At 40.5% G+C, this 26,560-nt stretch overlaps 2 protein-coding genes across 9 annotated transcripts in view; one reads left to right on the top strand and one right to left on the bottom strand.

The window, feature by feature from the left end:
• NBEA (neurobeachin) overlaps positions 1-26,560 on the top strand; it is a 672,618-nt gene that overhangs the window by 429,593 nt on the left and 216,465 nt on the right. For all 8 annotated transcript variants that reach the window (XM_040267082.1, XM_040267084.1, XM_040267081.1 and 5 more), the window contains one exon: positions 19,699-19,835. In XM_040267082.1, the coding sequence (XP_040123016.1) occupies positions 19,699-19,835 (137 nt within the window). The remainder of the gene's footprint in view (positions 1-19,698; positions 19,836-26,560) is intronic.
• Positions 21,128-24,014, bottom strand: MAB21L1 (mab-21 like 1). Its single transcript, XM_040267090.1, has one exon. It carries the CDS (start codon positions 23,493-23,495, stop codon positions 22,416-22,418), a length of 1,080 nt encoding a protein of 359 aa, XP_040123024.1. The 5' UTR covers positions 23,496-24,014; the 3' UTR covers positions 21,128-22,415.

Here is a 26,560-nt window from a genome sequence, read left to right as displayed (position 1 = left end):
GAAGCTAATCTTGGTTCCATCCCAATTTCCAGGAATTATGTCACTTTAACTAAATGTTTCTTGAGATTCCACCATTTTTAACATCAAGATACCACTGTGAACTCTTAATCAAAAAATTGTTTTTCTCTACCACATGGAAAACATGTCCTGTAACCAATGGACTGTAATGTTGCTTTGAATATTTTTAAAAGAGTAATTATAATTAGTACAGGGAACTAGCATTAGGAGGAAGAAGTGTTAGAATGTAAGGAGTTGGATTTTCTGTGGGGGAAGGTTTTCAAAGTGGTGAGGTGGTAGATTTACAATCACACAGGTGCACACATACACTCACACCTTCTAACCAAAGTCAAGAATCTGAAATTTATAAGAAATACATTATGTGAATTTAAGACTGAGAAAAAATATAGACATAAGTAGGAGACCTAAGAGAAATAGAATGTAGTCAATGGGAGGTTCTCCTACATGACAGTCGCCTTCCTCACATGACTCACCTTTAATGTTCCTAACAGTTCCCAGTGCAATTTCACTGATGTTTATTGGGCGATAGTTGTTCAGACTGCTTTTCTCATTGTTAACTGGTAAAATTGTTTGCATTTCTTTCAATCTTTCGTCTACCAATTCAAAATGAATGCAATTATCAAATAATGTGAATGGGGGAGAAACTTGCTTAGAGTTTTTTTAATTATGAAATTTTCGGGTATCCAGCATTATAATTCAACATCTGTATACATATAAAGTGCTCACCTTCACAATTTTAATTATCTTCCATCACTGTACAGTTGACTCCCTACACCAATTTTTTAGAAATTTTTTTAAGTTTGACCATTCCTACCTCCCTAAATCTACTTGACTGCATTTTATGTACTCATTTACTTACTTAATAACACCTTTTGAGTACTTAGTGACTATGTAGAACTCTGGGGTTCAGGAACTGATAGGGAAGAAAGTCATCAGGAGAATTAGTTCTACTTCCACTCTTCAGTAAATCAAATAACCAGGAAATTATGGTATAGAGTATATCTACCCTAGTAAGTGAAAGTAGACAGTTAAGATGATCAGAGAGATAATTAGGCCTTTAAATGTTCTAACTTGGAATGTTCAGCACCCAGAGACAAAGTTGTTTATATAGCAAGTGAAGGTTACCTAAAAACTGAGCTAAGAAAGGAAGGTAAAGCAAAATATAGGGCAAACAAGAAGGAAGAACTCAAGATTCTAGACAATTATAATAATAAAATGAAAGGGACAACAGAATTCTAAAACCTAAGACTTTTTCAAGGAAATGTTATTTAAATAAGAAAAAAAGAGTATGAGCTGAAATCACAGGAAAAAAATATTGTAATTGTCTAATGGAATAAGAGAATAAGTACTGTACATGAATACAAGGTCAGTGTTTCATAGATGGAGATAAACTCTGACTCAGATCTTGTCTGCTTGAGTTAGGCCTAACTATTCCACACAAATCAAATAGAATTAATGAAGATTCTTTTCCTGACAGAACTAATTTTTTTTTAATCTCTGGCATTTATAATTAAGTAGTTTTAATTACAAAGTCTAACTAGACAAGTCAATACAAATACAACCTGATATTTGTATTTAGAGGAAAATAGTTTTTAAACATGCTAGATTCTCTTAAAAGCATTATTTTTTGCTCAGGATTTTTTCCTTAATTTTTAAACCCATGTGTATTTTAAGGGAAATTTAATCCATATGTCCCCGACTCAGTCACACTTAACTCATCAAAATGTTGTTTAGTAAAAGCTATTTGATGTTGAAAAAGCCTTATGAGTCTTTGTAAGTCTTTTTTTCTCTCTTTGAATTAGAAAGTTGCTTTGCAGTCATAAATAGTATACCCAAAGGGTTCGTGTTCAGTTTCAAACACAGAATTCACAAAGATCTTAGAGACAGTGTTAACATATGGTTATTTCTTACCAAAGCTAAAATATTTTAACTTCTAAAGTTAATTTTTAAATTCAGTTGAAAAGTTGTGAAAATCAGTAAAAGCTCTACCTTGAATATCTATCCTTCTTAGCCTTTCTTCATTATTTTTAGTGTCTCCATGGCCATTTTAGAGCCTGCAAACATTATGCTATATCCATCTTTCTTTATCTGCCAAAGTATCTCTCTCCTCCAACCATGGATTCTGTAGCCTATAAAAACACTTTTAAGGTACTTTTCACTGTAATGACATCCCACCAATCAAATTCTGTAAATTTAAAATATAAAAGGACATAATTCAACTATGTTTATTACACATAAACCATGATTCCGATCATATATAATTTTCTCGCATTTTTTTTAATTTTAAGAATAAGCATTTCTTTGTTATGCTGCAGATCTTTCAAGACCACAGTGATGATGTCTCTTTCTTTCTAATAAAGCATTTTAGATGAGACCTATTTTTATTTTTACTGTTTATGCTGTATGGAGAGTATCCCCCAAAGTAATCTCTTTCAGTTATAATTAAACTATAAACTATAGTTAAACTATACCACTAACATGCAAAATAGGGGCAGCTTGCAACTCAACTCAAGTACCAGTCAACCATCTCTCTCCTAGGAAGTTAATGTTTCATATGCCATGTTTTTTTTTTTAAAAAAAGTATACAAATGAGTGAATTTTATTCACTTCTTGAAAATGTATGGGTCACCACGTTTGTCACACTTGGAGAAAAAAAGTGTGAGATAACAAAACTGAGACTGTGGGTTTTAGTTAATTGAAGAAGAGGAAGGGGTGAGGTTTCATTATGGTATCACTGCCTCATTCCAGAGTTTTCTGTGCTCCCTCTGAAAGAATTTGGCACTAATTCACAATTAGGTGAAAAACTCATTTTACCCCCACATTTAGTACAGTGCCATACAAAAAGTCTTTCTGCATACTGAAAATATTTAATTGATTTAATTATTTTGCTTCAGTGACTTAGTGCTTCGGAGCCAGAGTCACAGCCTGCAGAAGGGTCTCCAACATAAATAGCACTAGGAATAAGTTTTTACATGGAAATCCATTTCTATGTAGTTATTCCAGTAGAATCTGCTCCATCAGTTCAGGCATCGGTCCAATAAAATATAAATCTAGAACTTTTTATCAGCAAAAAAGACAGTCAGACAGAATTTGCTGGCTCAGTTCAGTTCAGTTCAGTCACTCAGTCGTGTCCGACTCTTTGTGACCCAATGAATTGCAGCATGCCAGGCCTCCCTGTCCATCACCAACTCCCGGAGTTCACTCAGACTCACGTCCATCGAGTCAGTGATGCCATCCAGCCATCTTATCCTCTGTCGTTCCCCTTCTCCTCCTGCCCCCAATCCCTCCCAGCATCACAGTCTTTTCCAATGAGTCAACTCTTCGCATGAGGTGGCCAAAGTACTGGAGTTTCAGCTTTAGCATCATTCCTTCCAAAGAAATCCCAGGGCTGATCTCCTTCAGAATGGACTGGTTGGATCTCCTTGCAGTCCAAGGGACTCTCAAGAGTCTTCTCCAACACCACAGTTCAAAAGCATCAATTCTTCGGCACTCAGCCTTCTTCACAGTCCAACTCTTACATCCATACATGAGCACAGGAAAAACCATAGCCTTGACTAGATGGACCTTTGTTGGCAAAGTAATGTCTCTGCTTTTGAATATGCTATGTAGGTTGGTCATAACTTTTCTTCCAAGGAGTAAGCATCTTTTAATTTCATGGCTGTAGTCACCATCTGCAACAATTTTGGAGCCCAAAAAAATATAGTCTGACACTGTTTCCACTGTTTCCCCATCTATATCCCATGAAGTGATGGGACCAGATGCCATGATCTTAGTTTTCTGAATGTTGAGCTTTAAGCCAACTTTTTCACTCTCCTCTTTCACTTTTATTAAGAGGCTTTTTAGTTCCTCTTCACTTTCTGCCCTAAGGGTGGTGTCATCTGCATATCTGAGGTTATTGATATTTCTTCTGGCAATCTTGATTCCAGCTTGTGTTTCTTCCAGTCCAGCGTTTCTCATGATGTACTCTGCATAGAAGTTAAATAAGCAGGGTGACAATATACAGCCTTGACATAATCCTTTTCCTATTTGGAACCGGTCTGTTGTTCCATGTCCAGTTCTAACTGCTGCTTCCTGACCTGCATACAAGTTTCTCAAGAGGCAGGTCAGGTGGTCTGGTATTCCCATCTCTCTCAGAATTTTCCACAGTTGATTGTGATCCACACAGTCAAAGGCTTTGGCATAGTCAATAAAGCAGAAATAGATGTTTTTCTGGAACTCTTTTGCTTTTTCCATGATCCAGCAGATGTTGGCAAATTGATCTCTGGTTCCTCTGCCTTTTCTAAAACCAGCTTGAACATCAGGGATTTCAGGGTTCACATATTGTTGAAGCCTGGCTTGGAGAATTTTGAGCATTACTTTACTAGCGTGTGAGATGAGTGCAATTGTGCGGTAGTTTGAGCATTCTTTGGCACTGCCTTTCTTTGGGATTGGAATGAAAACTGACCTTTTCCAGTCCTGTGGCCACTGCTGAGTTTTTCAAATTTGCTGGCATATTGAGTGCAGCACTTTCACAGCATCATCTTCCAGGATTTGAAATAGCTCAACTGGAATTCCATCACCTCCACTAGCTTTGTTCATAGTGATGCTTTTTAAGGCCCACTTGACTTCACATTCCAGGATGTCTGGCTCTAGGTGAGTGATCACACCATCATGATTATCTGGGTTGTGAAGATCTTTTTGTACAATTCTTCTGAGTATTCTTGCCACCTCTTCTTAATATCTTCTGCTTCTGTTAGGTCCATACCATTTCTGTCCTTTATCGAGCCCATCTTTGCATGAAATGTTCCCTTGGTATCTCGAATTTTCTTGAAGAGATCTGTAGTCTTTCCCATTCTGTTGTTTTCCTCTATTTCTTTGTGTTGATCGCTGAAGAAGGCTTTCTTATCTCTTCTTGCAATTCTTTGGAACTCTGCATTCAGATGCTTATATCTTTCCTTTTCTCCTTTGCTTTTCGCTTCTCTTCTTTTCACAGCTATTTGTAAGGCCTCCCCAGAGAGCCATTTTGCTTTTTTGCATTTCTTTTCCATGGGACTGGTCTTCATCCCTGTCTCCTGTATAATGTCACGAACCTCATTCCATAGTTCATCAGGCACTCTTATCTATCAGATCTAGGCCCTTAAATCTATTTCTCACTTCCACTGTATAATCATAAGGGATTTGATTTAGGTCATACCTAAGCAGTCTAGCGGTTTTCCCTACTTTCTTCAATTTAAGTCTGAATTTGGCAATAAGGAGTTCATGATCTGACCCACAGTCAGCTCCCGGTCTTATTTTTGCTTTTTGCTGACTGTATAGAGCTTCTCCATCTTTGGCTGCAAAGAATATATCAATCTAATTTCAGTTTTGACCATCTGGTGATGTCCATGTGTAGAGTCTTAAATATCTTCTTTCCAGACAAAATGTTTAGGCAGTTTTATTGATCAAAAGAAGACTGATAGTAATGTTTTATGTGTTTTTTTGTTGAAAAGTTCTGTTGAATTTTCCCTTCATTTTTAGAAGATGAAACAGCTAAATATATTTTTAGCAGATGAAGCGGCTAAATATGTTCAATTTGTATCTAAAATGGGAACCTTAAGAACCGAATATCAGGAAAACTTTCTTAAAAAGTATGGCTGAGTCCCTTCACTTTTCACCTGAAACTATCATGACATTGTTAATCAGCTATACCGCAGTACAAAATAAGAAGTGTAAAAAAATAAAATCTTTCTCTCTCTCTCTCACACACACATACACACACACACACACACACACACACACACACAAATAAATCTTGCATCTAAGAATGGATTGTGTGGATAAGTCTGTATTCACCAGGCAATTTTCAGGGTGTGGGGAGAGGATGAGCTAGTTAAGCAGTAAAGAGTAAGTGCAGATGGACAAATGATGCCAGGAGATAGAATTTGCATTTATTGAGAGAAAACAGCCCTACAGGCTGAAAACTTCACAACTCTATGAATTAGGTATTACAGTTCATTCTAAGATGTGTAAACTTAGGGTCAGACTTTGGGGTGTTTATTTATGATCACATAACAAATAAGTGGGCCAAGAAGTGAACCCATTCTTCTTTCACCAAAAGCCCTTGTTCATCTACTACATCACTGTTTTCTTTTTTTAATCCTAAGTTATAACCTATTGATGGGTTAGTAGATCAATTACTTGAACTATCACCAGTGTTATTTGTAAATGAAAAAAAAGAGAAAAGATTCAAATAGAAAATGTCAAAATTCATCGCACACAATAAAGATAAGAGCTGGAAGGACCTATTTGAGTCCTTATTCTCTGTTGTCAGATCCTAACTTGACTCAGGTTGGATGTGGTTATCCAACCAAAACAAATATAAAATATTCAACATATACTGTGTGTAAGACATTATGGTGGGTATTTGGGGTAAAAAGACACATGATTAAAGTTCCTGTTTTCAAAGACTTTACAGTGTAGTGGGAGAACAGATAATGGAATAAAAATTTTTTAAAGTCCTAGATATACAAAGAAAGCCATGATAACACAAAACAGGGCCCTTGACCACCATGTGTATTCTGGAAAGCCTTCCTAGAATGGATGTTTCCTGTTTTGAGTCTGGAATCATAAGTAAAAATTTGGAGGTTTTATAGACAACGTGTAAACATCATATGCTAAAATATCACCTTCTCTGTGAAACTACACTAGTTCTCAGTTATTTAGGTCGAAGTATGAGGCAGAAATCCCTGAAGCTGAGATTCACAGGGTTACAGGTGGTGTATTTTGTGCCATGAGGACCCTGTATTTTACCCTAAAGGCTACAGTGAGATAATAATGATTTTTAAGCATGGCAATGGAAAGAACTAATTAATTTTTTAAAAATTACTCAGGCCACTGGGCTGATTATGATTCTAGACTTGAGGTAAGAGGCTCTTGTTGCCCACATCAGAGGTAATGAAAGCTTGAACTCAATTGGTGGTAGAAGAAAGAGAAGGGGGCAGCTTCAGACAACACTGAGGAGGTCAGATGTGAGGGACCATGACAATTAATCAGTTGTGAGGAGTAGGAATGAGGGGAATCTGGCCTGGGAGAAGAAATTATCTAGAAGCTATTAAATGTGTTTGGGAATGTAAAGATGCAGGGCTTTAGGGAAAAGGGAAATGAAGATGACTGGTCATCCTGCTCTGTTGGATATCTGAGTTTTTCTAATATATATGAAGGTTTGAAATTTGAGAGCCAAGTTGGGCATAGAGTTCATAATTTAAACCTCTGAGATCACCCAAGGAAAGTAAGAATATATAAAGAGAAGAGCAGCAGCCCAAAGTCAGATCCCCTGTGGAACAATAAGGTTTAATTGGCCAAAAAAGGACAGCATCTCAGGGATACCAAGAAGGAGGTCAGGCAGAAAGAGAACAGGAGAGAGTACAGGCACACCTGGGAGATGTGTAGGTTCCATTCCACAAAGCAAGCATTGGAGCAGATAAGTCACGTGATTTTTTGTTTTACTAGTGCATAGAAGTTATGTTTATTTATTTATTTTTTTTAATTTATTTATTTATTTTTAATTTTTACTTTACAATTCTGTATTGGTTTTGGCATAGATTGACATGAATCCACCACAGGTGTACATGCGTTCCCAAACATGAACCCCCCTCCCACCCCCCTCCCCACAACATCTCTCTGGGTCATCCCCGCGCGTCAGCCCCAAGCGTGTCATATCCTGCATCAGACATAGACTGGCATTTCGATTCTTACATGTTATTATACATGTTTCAATGCCATTCTCCCAAATCATCACACCCTCTCCCTCTCCCTCTGAGTCCAAAAGTCCGCTATACACATCTGTGTCTTTTTTGCTGTCCTGCATACAGGGTCATCATTGCCATCTTCCTAAATTCCATATATATGTGTTAGTATACTGTATTGGTGTTTTTCTTTCTGGCTCACTTCACTCTGTATAATCGGCTCCAGTTTCATCCATCTCATCAGAACTGATTCAAATGTATTCTTTTTAATGGCTGAGTAATACTCCATTGTGTATATGTACCACAGCTTTCTTATCCATTCATCTGCTGATGGACATCTAGGTTGTTTCCATGTCCTGGCTATTATAAACAGTGCTGCGATGAACATTGGGGTACATGTGTTTCTTTCAATTCTGTTTAAATTATACTATAGTCTGTTAAGTGTTCAATAGCACTGTGTCTAAAAAACTGAAAATATCTTAATTTTTAAATATTATATTGTTAAAAAACGTCAACCATCATCATCTGAGCCTTCAGCTAGTCATAATCTTTTTGCTGGTGGAGGGTCTTGCCTGTATGTGATGGCTGCTGACTGATTGAGGTGGTGGTTGCTGAAAGCAGGAGTGTCTGTGGCAATTTCTTAACATAAGACCACAGTGAAATTTGCCACATGGATTGACTCTTCCTTTCACAAATGATTTCTCTGTAGCATGCAATGCTATTTGATCACATTTGCCCACAACAGAATCTTTTAAAACTGAGCTTTGTCCTCTCAAACCCCACCACTGCTTTATCAGCTAAGTTTATGTACCATTCTTTTTTTTTTTTTTTATGTATGTATGTATGTATTTACTTGGCTGGGCCGAGTCTTAGTTGTGGCATGTGGGATCTAGTTCTCTGACCAGCGATTGAACTGGGCTCTCTGCACTAGGAACGTGGAGTCTTAGCCACTGGATCACCAAGGAAGTCCCTATGTACCATTCTTAGTCCTTTGTTGTCATTTCCACAGTCTTCACAGCAACTTTACCGGCAGTAGATTCCATCTCAAGAAACCAGTTTCTTTGCTTATTATCTATATGAAACAATTCCTCAGCTGTTCAAGTTTTATCATGAGATGGCAGCACTGCAGTCACATCTTCAGGCTCCACTTCTCATTCTAGTTCTCTTGCTATATTTACCACATCTACAATTATTTTCTCCAGTGAAGTCTTGAACACCTCAAAGTCATCCATGAGGGTTGGAATCAACTTCTTCCAAACACCTGTTGACATTTTTATCTGTTCGCATGAATCACAAACCTTAATAGGATCTAGAATGGTGAATCTTTTCCAGAAAGTTTTCATATTACCTTGCTCAAATCCATAAGAGGAATCACTATTATGTCAGCTGTAGTCTTATGGAATGTACTTCTTACAAAGACTTGAAAGGCAAAACAGCTCCCTGATCCATGGGCTGCAGAATAGACATTATGTTAGAAGGGTTGAAAACAGCATCAGTCTCCTTGTACATCTCCTTCAGAGCTCTTGGGTAACCAGGTAGATTGTCAAGGAGCAGAAATAATTTGAAAGGAATTTTTTTGCTGAGCAGTATGTCTCAACAGTGGGCTTAAAATATTCAGCAAACCAGGTTGTCAACAGATGTGCTGTCATCCAGGCTTCATTAGTTCATTTTACGGATCACAGACAGAATAGTTTCAGCATAATTCTTAATGGCCCTAGGATTTTCAGAATGGCAAATTCGCGTTGGTTTCAACCTAAAGTCATCAGCTGCTTTAGACCCTAACAAGAGTCAACCTGTTCTTCGAAGCTTAAGGTATTGACTTTTCTGGCTTTGAAAGTCCTAGAAGGATGGCATCCTCTTCCAATAGAAGGTCATTTTTCACCTACATTAAAAAAAAAAAAAAATCTGTTGTTCAAGATACTGGATTAAATATCTTGGCTAGATCTTCTGGAAAACTTGATGCAACTTCTACATTAGCACTTGCTGCTTCACTTTTTTACTTGTATATTATAGAGATAGCTTCTTTCCTTAAACCTCATGATTCAGCCTCTACTAGCTTCAGACTTTTCTGGAAAAGTTCCTCACCTCCTCTCTCAGCCTTCATAGAATTAAAGAGAGTTAGAACCTTTGGGTTAGACTTTGGCTTAAGGGAAAGTTGTAGTTGGTTTGATCTTCTATCCAGATCACTGAAACTTTCTCCAATCAGCAATAAAGATGTTTCCTTTTTTTAATCATTCATGTGTTCACTGATGTAGCACTTTTAATTTCCTTCAAGAACTTTTCCTTTGCATTCACAGCTTGGCTAACTCTTTGGCACAAGAGGAATAGCTTTTGACCTATCTCTGCTTTCAGCATGTCTTCCTCACTAAGCTTAATCATTTCTAGTATTTGATTTTAAGTGAGAGACCTATGACTGATTCTTTCACTTGAACACTTCAAGGCCAATGTAGGGTTATTAATTGGCCTAATTTCAATATTGTTGTGTCTCAGAGAACAGAGAGACCCAGAGAATGCACTGGTCAATGGAACAGTTAGAAGAAACACAACATTTGTCACTTAGGTTCACAATCTTGGTGGGGTTCATGGTGGCCAAAAGCAATTACAGTAGTAATATCAAGGATCACTGGTCATACATCACCGTAACAAATATAATGATAAATGAAAAAGGTTGAAATATTATGAGAATTACCAAAAGATGACACTCAGACTTGAAGTGCACAAATGCTGTTGGAAAAATTGGTGCTGACAAGAGTTTCTGTATGCAAGATTGCCACAAACTTCAATTTGTTTTTTTAAAAAAACTCTCTATAAAGTGCAATAGCATGCATTTTGTCTGTAATATACTTCAGAAATCAAGGAACTCTGACTCAGTAATTTTTGAACTGATATTCCTTGGAACACAGTTATTTTGAAATATGCTAAAGAGAAAATATATAGTTAAATATATTTGGGAAATTCTGGGTTTAAAAATAAAATGTTACACAGATTGTGTTTTCTTTTTTATTTTTTTTAATGAATGGAAGGACTTTTCCAAGTCTTTAGCATTTTAATTAACATGTAGGTCCCTAACACCTTGGCCTAAGTAGAGGATGAGGGTGAAGCCAAAAGGAGTAAATGGGAGTGATGAACCAAGAGGTAAAAACTGGTGTCTAGAGGCTTAACTAAAGAGAGGAAACCAAGATAAGAGAGAAGCAGAAGTGGGGGAGGGTAGGACCGATAGCCAGGTAGAGAGAATACCTGACTTGAACAGTATGAAAGTTCAAGTTGAGGATGAGCAGTTTCTCTCTGGAGAAAAAATACAGAGGCAGAAAGATCTTTAGATAGAGGAGGACATCAAGATAAATAACCAATTTTTATTTTCTGCAAAATATGAGTACTTCACTTTTATGCAGTCAGGATGGATGAATGTTCATATGTAGATTTTTCTAGGAAGGGACCAAATATTTAATCATCTTCAAGAGATGTGTGAGCTCAAAAAAGGACAGACACCACTGCTCCACAGTGTGATACCTGAGCTTTAATCTTTGGATCCTTAACCTAAAAAATATGACATTCAAGGCTACATGTATTTTTTCAGTCTCATCAGACACTGTTCCCCTACACATCTATTAATTGCTGTCCCATCTGATTTTCTCCTGTGCGTATCCCGCCCTATTTGTTCAAATTCTTCCTGCTTACACACTCTTCCCTGTACATCCACCTGTCCGAATCCTACTCATCCATCCATCACAACTCACTTTAGTTCACTGCCTCACCTGGCCCCCACCATATCCTCCCCAAGAGACTGGAAATCTTACAGTTCGGTGACTGTCTATAGGATTTTTACTATTTTTATGTTCTGCTCTTAGTGGGAGGCTTTATGCCTTGCTGTGCCATGCTAAGTGGCTTCAGTCAGTCCGACTATCTGCAACCCTATGGACTGTAGCCCACCAGGCTCTTCTGTCCATGGGGATTCTCCAGGCAGGAATACTGGAGTGGGTTGCTGTGCTCTCCTCCAGGGGATCTTCCCCACCCAGGGATCAAACGCAGGTCTCCCTGCGTGGCAGGAGGATTCTTTACTGTCTGAGCCACCAGGGAAGCCCAAGAATACTGGAGTGGGTAGCCTATCCCTTCTCCAGGGGATCTTCCCAACCCAGGAAATGAACCGGGGTCCCCTGCATTGTAGGTGGATTCTTTACCAGCTGAACATTCAGGGAAGCCCGGGAGGCAGTATACTTACTGGTAAATACCCTGGAGTCAGGTCACCAGGTTTGAATCATGTCTCTGCCCTTTCCAAGTTGAGTGACCTTCCCTAAGTTGCTTCAGCTCCCAGTCTCATTTTCTCTCTGTAAAATGGAAATCATAGCTGTACCTATCTGCTGGTGTGTTATAGGAACAAATGAAATTCATACACATCAAGTGCTTTAACAATGCTTAGGTAAACTCTTTCTCCCTTATTCCATACTTATTCCTATATATTTCTTATCTTTGCTATGTATTTTAAGCGGTTTGTGGGTAAGACCCACACCTTATACATTACTGCATTCTCTCAGTGCTTGAAACAGTGAACAGTTGAATAATTTTTGTTAGCTACATGAATGAATTAATTAAATGAGTTCAACATTTGTCTCAGTATTTAATTTACAAAGAGAAAACAACTTACACACTGGGAAAAATGTGGCAGTTATAAAATTATGTCATTTAAAAATAATAGAATGCATGTGATATATATATAGCTGGAATGACCAGCTGCATTTTAACTCCTATTTGAGCATATGTTAAAATTGATCTCTTCTATAAAATGCAAAGTCTAGCATATTTTTAAAGAACAATTTGAAATCAATTCCAGAAAAATATAAAAGATGTAATCTGTTATTTTAATTGACCATTTTACTATGATATATAAATGCAACAAAGATGTATATCATTTTCTGTATTCAGTTGAGAGAAAATAATTCCCTTATCCTCAAGTAGCTTATGCCAAATGGGAGAAACAGCCTTCTAAATTCAGACATTTGATGCATTATAAGTGCTGCAATAAAGATGTGCCCAGGAAACCGTGAAAAAGTAAAAACAAGTCAGTCCTCCAACCAAGGGGTGCAAAGACTTAGTCCACCTGGTCTAGTAGATTTAAATCATGTCCCCCAGTTTATTCACTCATCCAATCTAGTAGGAAGTTACTCTTTTGATCATTAAATGATATCCTAGTGCCGTAAAAGAGTCAGTACCCTTCCAGAAACTGAAGAATGGATTCCATATGTTGTACTGAATGTGATATAACTAGAATCACAGTTTTCAGCTGGCTCACCTTGTGAATCAAAAGGCAGAGCAAATTATCACCCACAAACATTGAAATTATCACTGCTTTTTAGTATACGTTTATGCTGGGAAATAATTCAGGAATATTTTACTTAGAGTATATATGCTTTGTAAGCTGTTTCTTCTGTAGAGTTGTCTTTGCCAAAAATGCACTGGTTTTTGTTGGTTTCATTTTAACTTAAAGAATTATCTGCTCTACAAAAGAATCACAAACATAAATGATAGGTTAACTAAAGTTAAGGCCTATCAGATTATCTCTTAGGACTTATAAAATTATTTATTATAAACACATTAAATGGGATTTTAGATAGATGTTCTACCATGGTGAATAGATATTTTGTTAAAATGCAGTCTTCAGTTTATCTTATATAGAGGGCTCCATTGTTTCTGTTTCTGCTTCAGACTCTGGTAAGCTGAGTTTTACCAGAAGTAGGTTTGCTCACCTTTGAAAAGATTCATGTGTAATCTGAAGCATCTGTCTCATTTTACACAGTAACAATCTAAGGAAGACTCTGCACAGTGGGATGTTTGGTTATTGTTCATCTCAATTTATGGATAGATTATGTTCAAAATATAAGGATAGATTAGGTTTGCTTCCCTGGTGGCTCATCTGGTAAAGAATCCACCTGCAATGCGGGAGACCTAGGTTCAATCCCTGGGTTGGGAAGATCCTCTGGAGAAGAGAACAGCTACCCATGCCAGTATTCTGGCCTGGAGAATTCCATGGACTGTATAGTCCACGGGGTCACAAAGAGTCGGACACAACTGAGTGACTTTCACTTATGTTCAAAAAGTCACCAAAGAGCACAAAGAGGCCACTTCTTGGGTACAGTGAGTTTTGTATAAAATTTGGATTTATAGAGTGTTCATAATCGGTAGTGTGGGGAGTGTGTGTGTGTGTGTGTGTTAAGGAAGGAGGTGATAATGCTGGAATGCAATTTATTACTCTTGGGTTATGTATGCTATGAGTTGCTCAAGTTATATTTTCCTGATTTAAGCAAAAATACTCTGGAATTCTTTTCACTGCAAGAAAAGTTTTTGAGAAATCTCAGAGCATCATTATTCTGGTAATATATTTGGACCACTATCAATATTTTCTTCATAGAAAGAAAAGCGTCACTGGTAGCCATTTTGTTACTTTCCTTTTTTTTCTGCAGCATTTCAAATGCTTGAAACCCAGGAAGCTACTCTGGGTAGTAGGAAACTCAGATCTTCTGCAGCATTCACCCCTAACTGCCCTCGCCCTTAGGCACATATACAAACACCTCCATTTTCTTAATGGTTAAAGTTTTCCTAGGATTCCAAAACAAGGTTCCAGCTTTCTCATATTCTCATAGTCTTCAGTTGCTTTGAGATTAAACATTTCATTCATGTAATCCTATGGTGTAACATTCCTTTAAATTGGTAGTGCCCTACTTAAAAATAAGTTCAAAGCAGCAATAAATATTTTAGATATGCTCAGTCACTCCTGCCGTGAGTTATTTTCCTACAAATTCTATTCTCACTAGAGAAGTGTTTGTAAAATTTTACATACTATATTTTTGTGCCAAACTTTTCTGGAATGATATCCTTTTCCACTAAACATAAAGAATCTCACATTAGTTTTACTTCTTCTAAATAATGCAGGACTGTAATTTAGTAATTTTACAAAGATTAGTCAATGCTTATTATCCCCAAATAATGGTCTTTTACGTGTTCCAACAGCAAATTGAACATGTGGTTTCAGAGTAATTGAGGTTGGAGTAAATCCATATAGCTAATAAAACATTTGTTAATATTAAACTAAGTTTAGAAAATATTCAAGTGACTCTAAAATACATCATAATTTCATGTACACTAAGTATATTTTTTGCCAACTAAAAGTCATCAAGTAATTGTAACGATGCCAATTTTAATTGAATTTCAACTCCTTGTCCCTATAATATATGTGTGTGTGTGTGTGTATATATATATATATATATATATATATATATATATATATATATATATTCTTTGTCTTGCTTTATATTGAAGCTTGTAAGAATTTTAGCAGTTTGAGAATTTAATCACCATAATTGACTTCTAATAGCTAGAATGCTGTTGACTCTCTCCCTTAAAAAAATGATTAATTCCTGAATCCGAGGAAGAGAAAAGGAGCCTCTGACCTCAGGAAACTGGCCTGACCCTTACAAGGAGGCCTGAGGATCACTGGGAGCTGGCCTGGGGCTCACAGCTCTGTCATGGTGTTCTCCTGTTGGACATAAACAACCTCACAGAAAACCAGCATCAGACAAGTCCACATGATGATATGAGGCAAAAAAAATACTATAATTTTGTCTAAGCACAGACAAAAGCAAGATTCCTCTATACAACTTACCTGAACATTAACATTCTCTTTTCCTCCTTATAGGAGTGACTGCTACTTCTCTATCAATTACAGTTTTAGCCTAGGTCTAGTCGCTAATTTGTGTCCGACTCTTTGTGAACCCATGGACTGTAGCCCACCAGGCTCCTCTGTCCATGGAATTCTCCAGGTAAGAATTATGTAGTGGGTTGCCATTTCCCTCTCAAAGGGATCTTCCTGACCCAGGGATAGAAACTTAGTCTCCTACACTGCAAAGTTTTTACCATCTGAGCCACCAGGGAAGGTCTAGTCCTAGATAAGATTTATTAAGCTATCCAATCACAGAATTATCGCCAATCTGTGACAGAGCCCAATCCAGAGCAAAGCTCTGCTTTGAACCCTTCCCCAAATCACTTAACCAGAGCTCTGACCCTATAGCAAGTCCTTTCTGACACCCTCTCTCCTAGTCATCTCCTGGTTCCTTCCTGTCTCCCTCACAGCAGAGAGCAGTTAGCACCGCCTTCTCAACTCCAGTTGTGTTCCTGGTGGTTTTTGGCAGGAGGGTATTGATACATCCATAGCCCCCAAATTGTGACTGTTGAACTGCTGCTGCCGCTAAGTCACTTCAGTCGTGTCCGACTTTGTGCAGCCCCATAGACGGCAGCCCACCAGGCTCTCTCGTCCCTGGGATTCTCCAGGCAAGAACACGAGTGGGTTGCCGTTTCCTTCTCCAATGCATGAAAGTGAAAAGTGAAAGTGAAGTCGCTCAGTCATGTCCGACTCTTCGAGACCCCATGGACTGCAGCCCACCAGGCTCCTCTGTCCATTGGATTTGCCAGGCAAGAGTACTGGAGTGGGTTGCCATTGCCTTCTCCAGACTGTTGAACTAGTAGTTAAGTAAAAATGTAAAAGACCTGTGTAAACGGTAAAGTTCTGTTTAAAAGTTGATGTATCATGACTTCTAGGCTTAGAATTTTATTCTCAGTAAAATCATCCGAACCCACAAGTGGTTTTTAACATTCTACTTTTAAATATATATTTGATGAATAGTTCCCTTCCTAAATATAAAACATATGTATTTTCTGCTCTACTCTGCCCCTTCACTGAATAAAGATCCCATGACTCTAAAGAGAAGTTAATTCTTCTGAAGAGTTTCCATTATGCTTGGGTAATCTTTGTTCTAGTTCAGATTTTAAATTAGCATCTAAATTAATGGCGTCATATCCCTGTCCTCTCAAATAGTAATGGATCAATACTTCTTAGACATTATAGTGCCAATTCTAAAAGGTAAGTAACATTTATTTTTCCTTTAGTTAGCACTTTTGATGGTAGAATTTTAAACCACTGGATGTAGCAACACAAAGGGGGGTGGTTTGGTTCCACCCATTTGATTCACTATCTTTTAATATCCATCACTTCACTTGTGTGTGTGCCTGAGGACCTCGGTATAATGGATCCTTTCATCGCCAGAGTACTGATTAGCATGAATAGATCTACCTCCAGTCCCCAGTTCCCTACACCTAACAGAAGAGTAAATATGTATCTAGTGATCTTCTAGAACAGAATCTGCCGCATCACTCTGTCTCTGACGTCTAGACATGTTGCCCTTTCTAAACTATTTTTATTTGGAAAGGAATCCAAGGTTTCCAAATAACCAGATCTTCCACTTGGAAGATGCTGGGTGCTGGTTTGTGACCGTGCCTTATGTAAACATTTTAATATCGGATCCCTAAAATCCAGAGGCTCCCCCAAAAGGGATTAAAACATAATCCCCTCTCTGTTATCGCTGTAGTGGATTAACTCTGTTCTCTCTGCGGCTGGTTTGCTCCCTGAAGGCTACAACAAAAAGACTCAGCGCTCCTTAAACATGCTATGGAATTGGAAGTTGTAATTGGAGATTTCCAAAGGACAGGGGTAAAAATGACACACTATTAAGGCTGAATATTTCATGAGTGCCTTTCTTAAAGAAGGACCATTTCGAAGTCCTTTTATAACACCTGCCCCCCACCCCCGGAAAAAAAATCCCAATTCAGTAGAATGCGTTTGGAGTAAAATCAAAAGGAAATGCAGTCGCCTTTCAGAAAGGCAGAGAAACAGGTAGCGGAAATGTGTTCCCCGTTAAAAGTTCACAGAATTGTGTACTTAAAATTCATAATACCGTATATTTCGGTCAATCAGTTTCTGTGGTTTTAATAACGGGTATCATGATTTTTACCTTTTTTCCAATTTGTTTGGATATGTTAAACTGTTTTTTAAGAGAACGAAGCAGTTCGCCATTTTTAATGTTTTTGACCATTCATCGTCTCCAAACACCAGACTATTCTATGAAACCAGAGATCAGTAGCTTTCCGTGTTTAGAATGAGGACTTTGCTGAGGGTTCATCAAGGCCCAAGGATGTGTAGGAAGACACTGTTTCCGAAGTGAATCAGGTCACCTTTCTCATCTCGCCCAGTCAAGAGTAAACCTCCCAGATTTCTACCGAAGAGAAGTACGAAGAGTGGCCTCCAAACGAGCGACACGGCGGCTTAAGGGTTAAGGGAGCGGTTCGAACCGGCCGGAGCGCGGGGGGCTTCTGAGGAGCGCGCGCAGACCCTCCAATAAACACAAAGGAGGGCCTGGGGAATAGAAACCCAAATCCACTTGTAATCGTACAAGAGATTCGGGCATAATTACTTGAGCAACCTAGATTAAGATTGATGAGCCTTTAAAGTGGCGCTTCAGATCGACCGCCTCGCCCTTTGGAAAGAAAAACCTTATGGAGCCAAGGCGGACCCCCGACTCCGCTCGGCCCCAGCGGAAGCTGCCCGCCCGAGACCCGCGCCGGGAGTCGGCGCGCCTCGGGGCCGGGCAGGCTCCCCGGCTGCGGGCTCGAAGGGGCTGGGAAGCAGCAGAGTGAAAGCAGGGGCTCCTCGTGAACCCGCCCCGGGCGGGCGGTCCCGACCGGGATGCAGGCTGACACCCAGTTTGCCCCACAGCCAGCCCCCCACCCCACCCCACCCCCGCCCTTTAAGCGCGACAGCCGGCCGATTCCTCCCTGGTCTTCCTGCAGCAGAAATGCCCGGCTTTGTGCAGGACGGTCGTGAACTCGGCGTGTGCCGCTCCCTGGAATCGTGGGCTCCGCCGCGGTCCCCGCGCTCGTACAGGGACCAGGCCCGGCCTGCTCGCCGCTGTTCCGGTGGTGCGAGCGGGTCTCTCCGCGAGGAGCCGCCGCTCGCGAGGGGCCCGGGCCTGAGCGGCCGCAGGGGACCTACCTTTTCATTCCTTTCACCTTACTGTGACTGTGACTCCTCTAAGTGTGTACTGGAGAGGGTGGGTTGGGGGTGAGGGGTTGCTGGGATAGAAGGGAATATAATGAGCCCAGGCTACAGAATAACGAAAAATACATTTTTTTTTCTAAGTCTATATTTTAAGTACAGACTTGAGGGGAGCGAAGAATGTCCCCGCTCTACGGGGAATCTTAAAGGGGCAGTTAAGTAACCCCCTCCCTCTTTGAATTAATATTCTAAAACGTGAGATTTTTAATTTTAGATTTTAACTCAGATGGAAGGAATTGAAAGTAAGCACCTTAGTAGGCACACTTTCTAAAAATCTCTTTACTGAAGCTTAGTTTCTCTAGTCCCCAAAGTTGAGAAAGGGCACTTTGCAGATGCTCTTCTGAGAATCGTTTTGTTCAGTCGTCTTACAATTTCATAATGTTTGGCTTATTCCAGGTGAGAAAAAAAATCACTGCTACAATTTTCCTGCTTTTCTGCATAAACAATGTATTTAACGTCCGCGTTTTGCGAGTATATCGATGTGCTGCGCGCGTGGGGATACCTTCCTGCAAGATGCAAACCCGTTAGTGCAGTGGGATTTACATATTAGACCCTGTACCTCTTCACATCCTCCCGCCCATCCTGGGGGGCCGCTGCTGCCCAGTGGACGGGATTTACACGTTGGCTGGTCTTTGGGGACTGTGCTGACTGCCCAGAGCCTCTCTTCCGAACGGAAAGCCTGTGCGTGCTCAATGGAAAATCAGGGCCTTAGAGAGTCATTCTGCACTTTTAAGTTGGTTAATGTCAGCGCCCCACTAACCATGTAGGATTTCTAGGCAGAGGTTGCAGACTTGCTTGCTGAGGGTCACTTATTCGATTTTGTGACCTCTTGGGTTTTTATAGAATTATTTATCTCCAGTCTGGTTATTATAAGGTAATGTGTAACAACTAAGCAGACCTATCTCACATGAAAGGAGCTTGCCGCATAATATAGACACTTTTTTTCAGTGCGTGTTTAAAAACCTGAGGTGCCCTTCCGGGAGGGAGCAGGCAAGGGGCAGAGAGGCACAGCCTGACTCCTCTGGTGCCTTCTTCTTTCAGGTCCAGTGGTTCTCAGCACTCCTGCCCAGCTCATCGCTCCTGTGGTAGTGGCCAAGGGAACTCTCTCCATCACCACGACCGAAATCTACTTCGAGGTAGATGAGGATGACCCTGCCTTCAAGAAGATCGACACCAAAGTGAGTTAAAATGAGTCCGTGTGCTGTACTGGTGGCTTTGTGGCAGGCAGGAAGTGGTTTTCAATGTTGCTTGGTTTTAAATGACAGTGGGGGAGGGGAGCACACTCCCATCCTCATAGAAAATGAAATGAATGAAATAACACTTGCTCTATTTTATGGGATTGGAGAATATAGTAACCATCTTAAATCCTATTATTACATTTTAACAGTCTCTGTGTGCTAGTGCCCTTGTGTGCATTTCGGCAGATTTGGTAGTGAAGCCAGTTGCTCCCAAGTCCCTGGGGTACAGCATCTCAGATTCTCTGGGAAGACTGGGAAAGGGCTCATGGAATTTCTTACTAAGGTCACTTTTAATTTCCAAAAGTATACATTGAAGTATGAATCACTGTTTATTAAAAGATTGTAAGAAAACTATGGAGGGGCATTTAGATATAAATTCATCTCCATTATTACATCCAGTTTTCATCTCCTGAAATAAGAATGAGTTTTATATGTGAATTTAAGAAGAGAAATTGATTCTCTGAGAAGCGTTGCTTTAAAATCTGTATACATAGTATGTATTGTGCTCAGATGTTTAAAGATGAGGTCTTCTGTTGTTGTAATGCTGGACAACATATATTTGGATGATTTGAAATACATAAGTATTTGTTTATTATATTTTATTTTGTAAAACTTAAAACCTGAGTATTCAGCAGCTCTATACCTCTGAAGTTTCTTCTGAAACCAATTTCATTGTTGTTTTAACTTTTATGTTACTGTGCCATTTGTAAACTTTTTTTTCCTGAGGCTATCAATTCAAGAACATAAGTCATGCTAGATAAACAAGCATCATTTTACAAAAATCTGTCTTTAAAGTATTTTTCAGAGGCAATTGTTCTCAAATAGCAAAAAACAAATGCTCCCAAAGATCCAAAACTTTATTATTTGTGTTTAATTTATATATAGAAGTAAAACATTATAAAATGCTATTTGTGGAATAGCAATTAAAAGTCTCAAATTTACCTCCACCTGAATTAACTAACCAAGGCCCATAGGTGATTAGCCCCTCCCAGACTTGTTGACTCTTAAAATACTCTGGAGGATAGTCACAGGACTTCTTTTATTTCTAGCTCCAAAAGAATAGAATTATGAAAATGAGTTTGAATGTAGTGCATTTGATTTTAAATCATTTAAAGTTTGTCTTTATGTTTTTATCATTGGCTTGCTCTATGAAGTAAATGGTAATTTTGGATTTCTGATTAATTTATCCTGCCAGTGGAACCCTTACTGCATAAAATACGGTTTGACATATATTAGGTCAGAAATTACCTTCATTTTATTAGCAAAGTTTTAATATACAAATTTCAAAAGTTTTATTAGGACTTTGTTAAGTTCATTTTTCTCAGAGTTTGTCTGATTTTTAACTCAGCAACCATGACTGTCATGGCATATTTCATCCTTATAGTGTCAAAAATTCTACATAAATAATTAACCTAAAAGAGCAGGCTTTCAAAGGTAGATTTAAATTATTTCTGTTGTCAAATGGAATAGTCTTATAAGTAAGTCAGAAGCTAACAGTAGATCATTATATTGTGTAACTATACAAAAAGAGCTTTTTGCCAGTTTTAAGGTTTTAGTTTTAATTATTAGCATATTTCTCAAAATGTTTAAAATATTCAAGTGGTTCAGTTTTCAAATTGAAGCATTACATCTTTTGACAGGAAAACAATTTAAAGTGAGACACAACAAGTTTTATTTTACTTCATTTATTAGGTTCTAATTAAATAAAAACCAGCAACAGAAATTAAAATCTAAATCACAAAAGTAATTATCCAGTGTATTTCAAGTGCATTTTTCAAATATATAATTCAGATATTCAAGCGTTATTATATAAGCTGAATTCAAATTTCTTTGAATATATTTAAATAACATTTCAAGTATATTTATGGAATGTTAGAAATAGAACAAGCAATATATTTGAAACAAAATGTAAACTTTTTAAAGTTCAGACACTTTTAAAGACAGATAAAAGTACCAGGAGGAAATCTACCTTTAAATTATATCTTTGTTAGTGGAAATGTCTGGAAGTATCCAAAATGCCAATTTGACTTTTGTTCACCAAATCACAAAACACCAACATCCACACTTTCAAAGACAATGTGAGATCACAATATTTGTTACAAATCAAAATATACATTACACTTTCCTTCAGATGGCATATCCAAATCATGTTTACTCACAGCCAAGATTGCTATAATCCTCTGATAGGCAGCGTTCACTGCGGTCTTGCGTTACAGCCCGGCTGTTTTCCGGGTGTTCCTGTGTACTTTTCAAGGGCGATAGGAAATCCTTTGTAAAGAAGTCTTCTAATACTTGTGGGTTTGGAGTGTTCTCCATCTGCTCTCCCTACCTTTTCTCCCCTTGGAGGGGTGGGTGAGATGATGCCTTAAGCGGTTGCCTTAGCACTCCTTTTGAAGGAAGAGATTGTTTGCACTGCCGAGTGGAATATTAGATAGGAATCGAACAGGAAGTTTACACTGCATGAGAACTTTTAAGAATGAATAGTATAATCACATTTCGGCTCTCGATTAAAATTGTCCTCTAAAGTTTCTCCAAACTTTTCGGGTTGGTCAGGATCTCCCTCGCCAGTCGCCACGTTTGTTTGGCAGCGTTCTCTAGAGCCGAGTGAGGTTTGCCTTGAAACAGATCTAAGTTCGGTAGGAAGTAGTGAGGACACCGCCGGCACTGCAGGCAGGAGATGAGTTGCAGCAAAATCCCGTTCAGCCTATCACCCAGGCAGGACTCGTCCCAGTCCGACTCCCGGGGATGCTTCTCGCACTCGTAGGAAACCAGAGTCTTCATGTGGTAGTTGTTGAGGGGCTGGCCCGGCAGTTCCAGGTGACGATCCCGCAAGGTTTTGAGGATGGAGAGGCATTTCTTCCTGCAGCCCCCCATCTGCAGTCTGTTCTCCGCTTCCGCGAACTGCAGCACCCAGGCGTCGCTCTCGGCCGAGCTCTGCTTGCCGGCCAGGGAGTGGCACTCCTTGGACAAGAGATTGAACCCTTCCGCTTTGACCTCCGCCACCCGGTTGGGTCCCGGCCAGGGGATGTGGGGAAGTGGCCAGTGGGCAGCACTCCTGGGCCAGATCCCGGTGCACTTGAAAGCCGGGGTGATCTGCACCACGTACCTGTCTCGGATCCTCAGTTTCACTTCGCTGGTGTCCGCCACCATCTTTACCACATCCCTGTAGCTACACTTGTCTACCGCCTGAGCCACCAGCGTCTGAAACCTGGACCGGATTTTGCGCGCCGAGAGGTAGCCGGAGGCAGTAATGAATTCCACCCAGAGGGACATGCTCCTCTTGCGGCCGTCGCTCAGCTTGAGCACGGCGCAGCCGGGCAGCGAGCCGTCGTCCACAAAGTTGAACACCCCCATCTGGTTAAGGTAAAGCACCACTTCGAATTCGGTGGGGGAGATGACCTCGAGGCCCTCGTAGCGATTGTCCATCTCGTTGAGAGAGCTGATGAACCGGGGTTCCTGCACCTCCACCTCCTTCAGGACGTCGGAAACCACTTTGCAGACTTCCCGGATAGTTTTGGCAATGGCAGCTTTCCTGGCTTGGCATTTCTCGTTGTAGTATTTATTCAGATGGTAAACCAGCTTGGCCTGGGCCGCTATCATGTTGGGGCAGAGATCCGGGTTGTACACCGGAGTCTCGCAGTAAGCTGTGGGATCCAACGCGGCTGCTAGAGCTGGAGCCAACTTCGGTGGAGAAACGGGCCGCGGCGCTCGCAACTGTACCAGAAGCGTCTTTCCGAAGTGCGGCGGCGGCCGGGGAATCCCTCGCGCCGTTCTCCCCTGCCTTTTATCTTTGAGCCCAGCCGGCCTTAAAGTGAAAGGTTGTTCTCCCCCCACCCCTTCTCTCTCTCTCTCTCCGTCTCTCTTCCTCTTTTAAAGAATCCTTCCTTGTGTGAGAGAAACGCGTGCAGAGATCACCTCAGTTATAAAAACAAAAGTTGCGGCGAGACCCAGCAAAGCTCTTCCAGTAGTCAAAATAATCAACCCTTTCCGTATTTATTTACGCTTGCCCGTGATCATGGTGTGTGCCCGGCTGTGAATCGGATGGAGGAAAAGTGTGCTGAGTGTGCGTCGGGGGTGAGTGTGCGTCTGTGTATATGTCAGAAGAAGCTGCTGTTGGTTTGTCTTAAGAGCCCAGATGCACTCGTGTGGAAATTATAAAGGCAGGGCCAGGCAGGCTGGCGGCCAATCGCCACTGGGCTCGTCACGACAGCCTCCGTCAGCTCCAGCCCGGCTAATTAATCCCCCCTCTTGGATATAGGCACACAAACTAAAGGTAGGAGGCTGCTGCTGGGCAGAAAACCACCCAGGCCACCTAGACAGTTTTGGAAATCAGGAGGAATCTCTCAGCTTTGGTATTAATTGAAGCATATTGACGTCTTGAAAAGACTTGGCAAAGTGGTTCTCTTCTGTGCTGAAAAACCCTGCTTGTCTTTTTAACCGACGAAATGCAAATACAGGTGTACTAATGGTCATCCATCAATTGGTGAATTAGATGGGGTTTTCTAAAACAAAAGTCACTAACTTGCATTTAGAGTGAGATAATTAACGCCTGTTAATCCTGGAGGTCTTTTTGAATGCAGGTTGGGAGTTTGCTCTTCAGCGTATATGCAAGCTGGTTTTGGATGGACTGATACCAGTGTAATTTTCTGGATGTTCCCATATTAGAATGATTTTTTAAACTGTTATACAGTGTTTTACCTATGTTTTTCTCCTCATTTGCAGTTGTTGAAAGGAATCTGAAAATGATTGCTGTTAGATGTTGTCTACTCCAGTTTAAGCTGGGATGTTTAAAAAATGTTTAGTACACCCCTCCCCCCATCTGCAGTCCTCTTTGTACTTTGGTAGACTTGCCCAACATTATAACCAAGACACTAACTTTTTGTATGCACTGGCAGACATATCTGTGAAATAAAACTCTCTCTGAGATTGAGAGATTATCTTAATGTGAGTTCATAATGAGCTGTGTTTGAATACATGACAGTTCAGGAGAGGTCATGGAGATGAGACCTAGGGGCAGATACCTATCCTGAAAATTTGCATGTTCGGGCTTTCTGTCTTGTTTACAGATGTATTAATACAGATGTATTAATCTATTTTATAATATTGCATTGACTTGATTAAGGGAAATGGTTAAGAAAATTAATTTGCAGTCACCTGGGATTTTAAATTTTACATATCATTTTTTTAAAACTTTGAAAGAAATCAATATTTTTAAATTTGGGAATCTAAAAAAGGAGGGCAAAATGGATTTATGTAGAGCTTTTTTTTTTCCCCTGCTGGTACCAACTGTGTGCTTGATGTACAGGAAGTGGAAGAAATACTACTTAGGGGTTCTGTAGTTGTTTTTAAACCTAGGCAGATTTTTAACACCCTACCTTGAATTTAGATGCTGTCTCTTTCAAATTAAGACTATTTCCAGCAAAATGCTATAATTGCTGGAACAAGTTTGTAGGCACTTTCTTTCAGAGCCACTTGTAACAAGATCTTGTTCAGGGCTCCCACTTTATACTCAAGCGTTTGAATTTTTTTTTCCCCTTTCTTCTTTGCACAGGTACAGCATCATAATTTTTTGTTATCCAAGGGTGGTAGATTCCGATTTAGCTTAAAATAGTATGTTAGATTCGGGGCCCAAGGCATCCACCTACTCTGTTCCCCAAGAACCTTGCACCCCCTTAGGAGCAGGGATTGGGCGTAACCGCCAGCCCCTCCCTACTTTGGCAGCGATGCGGGTGAACGCACTGCTACCTTTTGGCAGTTGGAAGAGAAGGAAGAAGAGGCAAGTCACCGCCGGGGAACCTGCGGCCACGACGACGAAGATGTGCCGGTGGTCCCTGGGGGAAGCCACCTCTGTCCCCACCCAGTGCAGGTCCCGCGCGTGCTCCCTGCCGGTCCCGCGGCCCTACGCTCCCTGACTCTGCTCCATGTCTCATAGATTTTGTGTGTGCGCGCTAATGTGGTATGTGAAAACCTTCCTAAGGGTCCTGGGTTTCTCCACGTCTGCTGCAGGCCAAGTGTTCTGCCCACGCGCCCCGCCGCCGCCCGGGCGCACGTGTGGTCGCGGCCGAGCCCGCGCTTTCTGGTCCCCGGGCCCTTGCGCCCAGCGCGCTCTCCCTTGGGTTCAGGTCAGAGTGTCCCTTGTTTTCTTGGACCACCTGCAAATGCCCCCAGTTGTCGAAGACGTCAGGCAGCCTGGGATGCGGAGGCCCCGAGGCCGTTCGGGGGACCGCTGCGGCGACCGTCCGGGTGGGTCGGACTCGAAGGACTCGAGGCGCGCCGGGCGGTAGCGCTGGAGCCAGGCGCGCAGGTGGCGCATCTTCGGGGCTCACTGTGCGGCTTAATTGGGTTAAAGCGGAGCTAAACGCCAAAGCACTTTGTGCAAACTAATTGGTTGTAAGCAAGGCCTTTTCACTAACGATTTGCACTTTGAAGACGAAAAATGGATGGTGAGAAAAGGACTAAGAAACTCGTTAGTCCTAGAGTGTTCCCGGGAAGTGAAGTCTTTGGGCTTCAAGGACGCTGGGACCGTGTTTTCTGAGCTGCTTCCTTCAGCACCCTTCACGCTGGGAGCTGACAGTGATTTACATAACATAGGATTCACCCACCCGCTCTCATCACCGCGGGTGAACTGGGCGTCCTAGAATAATACTCCCGCGCAAGTATTGCTT

Source organism: Oryx dammah, unplaced genomic scaffold (assembly GCF_014754425.2).
Source record: "Oryx dammah isolate SB20612 unplaced genomic scaffold, SCBI_Odam_1.1 HiC_scaffold_24, whole genome shotgun sequence".
NCBI lineage: Eukaryota > Metazoa > Chordata > Mammalia > Artiodactyla > Bovidae > Oryx > Oryx dammah.
The sequence above is the reverse complement of the archived record's forward strand: the minus strand, read 5'-3'. Positions and strand labels throughout refer to the sequence as shown.

Excerpts from the sequence above, each read along its gene's own strand:
- MAB21L1 (XM_040267090.1), bottom strand. The coding sequence starts at position 23,495 with ATGATAGCGGCCCAGGCCAAGCTGGTTTACCATCTGAATAAATACTAC.